Source organism: Chenopodium album, chromosome 24 (assembly GCF_948465745.1).
Source record: "Chenopodium album chromosome 24, dcCheAlbu1.1, whole genome shotgun sequence".
Classification (NCBI taxonomy): Eukaryota; Viridiplantae; Streptophyta; class Magnoliopsida; order Caryophyllales; family Amaranthaceae; genus Chenopodium; species Chenopodium album.
In genome coordinates, this window is record NC_137857.1 from 1,512,612 (window position 1) to 1,516,583 (window position 3,972).

General features: G+C 31.5%; 1 protein-coding gene across 1 annotated transcript; it reads left to right on the forward strand.

The window, feature by feature from the left end:
* The first annotated feature begins 336 nt into the window (after window positions 1–336).
* On the forward strand, window positions 337–3,677 carry LOC145612697 (uncharacterized). The gene is made up of 7 exons (XM_081668006.1): window positions 337–410; window positions 1,231–1,382; window positions 1,577–1,704; window positions 1,797–2,017; window positions 2,109–2,315; window positions 3,045–3,125; window positions 3,216–3,677. The coding sequence occupies exons 1-7, from the start codon at window positions 337–339 to the stop codon at window positions 3,460–3,462; spliced, it is 1,110 nt and encodes a 369-aa protein (XP_081524132.1). The 3' UTR covers window positions 3,463–3,677.
* Window positions 3,678–3,972: the final 295 nt, after the last annotated feature.

Here is a 3,972-nt window from a genome sequence, read left to right on the forward strand (position 1 = left end):
CCATTACATGCAACTCATTTATTAGTTGAGTTGTCATTTTAGCCACATATATCTGCTTAGTATTACTTTGATTAAGCTGCAAGATTGACAAAAAGGATAGTGAGGAATATAAACCTATTCAAATGCACTGATCATTTTATTGCATGCGAACAAAAATCGGTCCATGATGACTTTATCCTTAAGGAATCTCAGATTTTTATCTTCCTTTTTGGCTGCCTTTCAACTGATATAAATTTTGAGCTTTGTAATCCTCAAACATCAATCTTTTCTTTCATTGTTATTGTTTACGCTCACACATCAAGAGCGCGAACATTATTGAACTCCCAACGAACCATCATGGACTACAGATCAATTGAGTCTTCTGAATCCTCAAGGCATTTTTCTACTCTATACATTCTCTATCACAAAATGTTTGCATTTTTTTTGTTTTTTTGTTTGTTGCAAATATTGCCATACATCATGATTTTATGTTTCATATTTATTGTAAATGTTTGTATTATCCATGTCAAGTAAAGGGGTATAAACGTAACATTACATGCATCAAATTTATTATTGCTACTAATCAATATGATTTGATCAAACAAGTTTGCTCGACCTACTATTAGTAACCTAATTATGTATGTTCTTAGTACATATAATTGTGGGTTCCATGGAGTCCAAAGTAAGAATAAACAAACTATTATCTCCTAAAAAGCTTTGGAACTTAATTTAAAAACAATTTCAAGATAAAGAATGAAATGTTTACTAAGTTCCCTACTTTCTTTTTTAAAAAACCCTAGATATATATGATATGTTTCTCCTCTCTTGTTCGTTGTCCCTATAATTTTGAGCTCATCTCAACTCTCCTCGCGATATAACTTGGAAGAATATTAATCCAATGTCTTCTTTAGTATTCACTACTATAACAAACTCATGGCAAGTATTTTTCTTTTTCCATTTTTTCTACTTTTTATTTTGGTCACTTGTAAAGTCTTCTATTGCCTTTCCTTATCTTGTGTGTTCTAGTTTAAAAAGATAATGAACATCGTTCATAATACTTTTATATATAATTACCTCTTAAGTTAATTTCGACAGTTGTTTAAAGTCAAGTTTAGGATCGAATATTATATTGACTGAGTTGAAATTATCTCATCATCACATTTACATTCTTATTTAAAAATAAAATTTCATATAGCAGCTTACCATCTCATCTTGAAATGTTATCTAACATTAAAGCTTTATGTAATGCAGAAACAAATGTGCTGCATGCTATAGACAATTTAACAGAAAGGAACATTTGGTGGATCACATGAGAACCTCCTTTCACTCTGTTCATGAACCTATGTGTGGTGTCTGCAAAAAGCGTTGTCGATCCTTTGAATCATTAAGAGAACATCTTATTGGTAGGTTTATATCCAATAATTTAAATTTACAATATTATGTATGACATGTACTAAAAACGGTTGTACTGTATGCTACATACTATGTGCAGCAAATGTTTTCTTTCTTTTTTAAGCTGTCATTTCTCACCATTTCTCACTATTTCTCTCCTTTCAACACTCACAAACAATTTTGCCTATCTATATTGTTTTTACAGGACCATTACCAAAGGTGGAATGCGCAAAGATATTTAGTAGTCGAGGATGCAACATATGCTTGAACATTTTAGATAGCCCTTACACCCTCAGAATGCATCGAGGAGCATGCCAACTCTCTCGCCCAAATGTAATAACTAGCTTGGAAAAACAAACGTAACAAATTAATATTATTTCCATAAAAACTTTGTAAATTGAATTTCTAACTTTTTTTTTATGCAGGGACTAATTTCAAGCATGGCAAACATGAAAATATGTGACAATATGAGGATTGATAATGGTCGAGAAAGAAGTCCTAACGTAGTTGCGCTTGCATGCAAAATGGTAGGAGGTGGTAATGACGGAACACTTGATGTTTGTGCTAGGGTTTGCTTAACTGATGAATATGATAACATTTTGTTTCAAACATATGTCAAGCCTCATATTCCAGTGACTAATTATAGGTAACTTTAATTTTGGACATAAATTTCTCTACTACCTTGCTTTAAACTATCTTATACGCCGACTCATTCACTTATTGTATTTCGTGTGTAGATTTGAAACCACGGGTATTAGACCGGATCACTTGAGGGATGCAATGCCATTGAAACAGGTTCAAAGAAAAATTCAAGATTTCTTATGCAATGGAGAGCCTGTGTGGAAAATTCGATCAAGAGGTGGAAAAGCTAGGGTTCTTGTTGGCCATGGACTAGATCATGACCTTGAGTGCCTAGGAATGGAATATCCTGCATTGATGATTAGGTATGAACGACTTCCTCAATTTTTTAATATTTGCATCAATTAACTATACACAGCTGTCAATGCATCAATTATATTTTGAAATACATCAATTATATTTTGAAAATACATATTGAGATTAACTCAACACACAACAATTAAAATAATGAAGTTTATTTATACTTTGTATACATATTAGTCATAAAATATGGTCAAAGTTAATACAAGAGTGTAAAAAGTCAATTGATGCAAATATTCAGAAACAGGGGGAGTATATTGATAATGCATCACGTGCAAATAAATGATCGAGTTCATAACTTGATGATGATTTGATTATGTATAAATGTTCAATATCTCTCTCTAATTAAACTTTGATGATATTTGTTTGTTGGGAATTGGTATAATTATATTGAAAAAAGTACAAGGTTGTTACACAATAGAAATGATAAGGAAAAAACAAAAGGAGCACAAACTAACAATTTGGAGTTGTGAGGGTCCTTAGGGTTTTAAATATCTTGCAAAGAAACTTAATTGTAGATTTGTTCTATCTAGCAAGCTAATTAAGTGATACTATAAAAAAGACTTCTCACATATTTTCTTTCAGTAAATACATATACTTTCTCCGGGTTTTTTTTACCTAAAACACTTTAATTGTTACACTATTCATATGAGTATTTTGACTAGCTCTTATAAATATCATAAGCTTCAAAATGAATGCATATATTAATGTGGTATATAATTTTTGGTTTACAGGGATACCTCAAAATATCCTCCTTTGATGAAAACAAGCAAGCTCAGCAATTCACTTAGATATCTAACACAAGCATATTTAGGGCAAGTGGCTCGTTCTTAACTATTTATATGGTTCTTTATATATGTTGTTCGTAAACTCTTTCATATTTACTGATAATATTTACGTTACAGTTACGAAATCCAGATGGGTGTCCAAGATCCTTATGAAGATTGTGTTGCAACAATGAAACTCTACATGAGAATGAGGTCTCAAAATCATAAGGCAGAATATTATCCACTAGCTAGTGACCCACAAAATCGTAACAACTTTGCACAATGGAGGGAAGCTGAACTTGAGAAAATGACTCCAGATGAATTATTAGCAATATCAAGGTCTGATTATTATTGCTGGTGCCTAGACTTGAAGGGATATATGTGAAGCAACAAATTAAAGTTTTTTTTTTTTTTTTTTTTTTTTTTTTTTTTTTTTTTTTTTTTTGTCGTGTTTTGTGGTTTTGACAACAAGAAGATCTAAATGAATGGAGGAAAAGGGTATAGTGGACTAGCATATATTTTCATCCTAGAGTAATTGATACAATCAAATTTGATACACGTGTCAATTCACTGGCATATATAAACATGCATGTTTAATCATATCTTTAATAAGTAGAGTTTATGTTTAATACGTAAACCTAAGCTAGCTTAGCTTTTATGTTTGGCTAATTAACTAATTAAATTGTAGGGTATAGTGGACCTACATGGCATTGCTGTCTACCAATGGGATGCCATAATGCCTACCTTAATAGCCAATAGTGCTCTTCCATGTGGCATTGACAATGCATGTCAACGTGGAATCGACATTTAATTTATGCACTTATGTCTTATACATACTTTGATTATTTAATTTAACTTCAATCTTTATGTTTTGGAAGTTCCAATCTTTTGGCCC

What these genes read in the sequence shown, in the direction of transcription:
- LOC145612697 (XM_081668006.1), top strand. Translation starts at nt 337, where the DNA reads ATGGACTACAGATCAATTGAGTCTTCTGAATCCTCAAGGCATTTTTCT. An exon ending in TACATTCTCTATCACAAAAT is followed by an intron (nt 411 to 1,230) that starts GTTTGCATTTTT and finishes TATGTAATGCAG; the next exon opens with AAACAAATGTGCTGCATGCT. An exon ending in TATCCTGCATTGATGATTAG is followed by an intron (nt 2,316 to 3,044) that starts GTATGAACGACT and finishes TTTGGTTTACAG; the next exon opens with GGATACCTCAAAATATCCTC.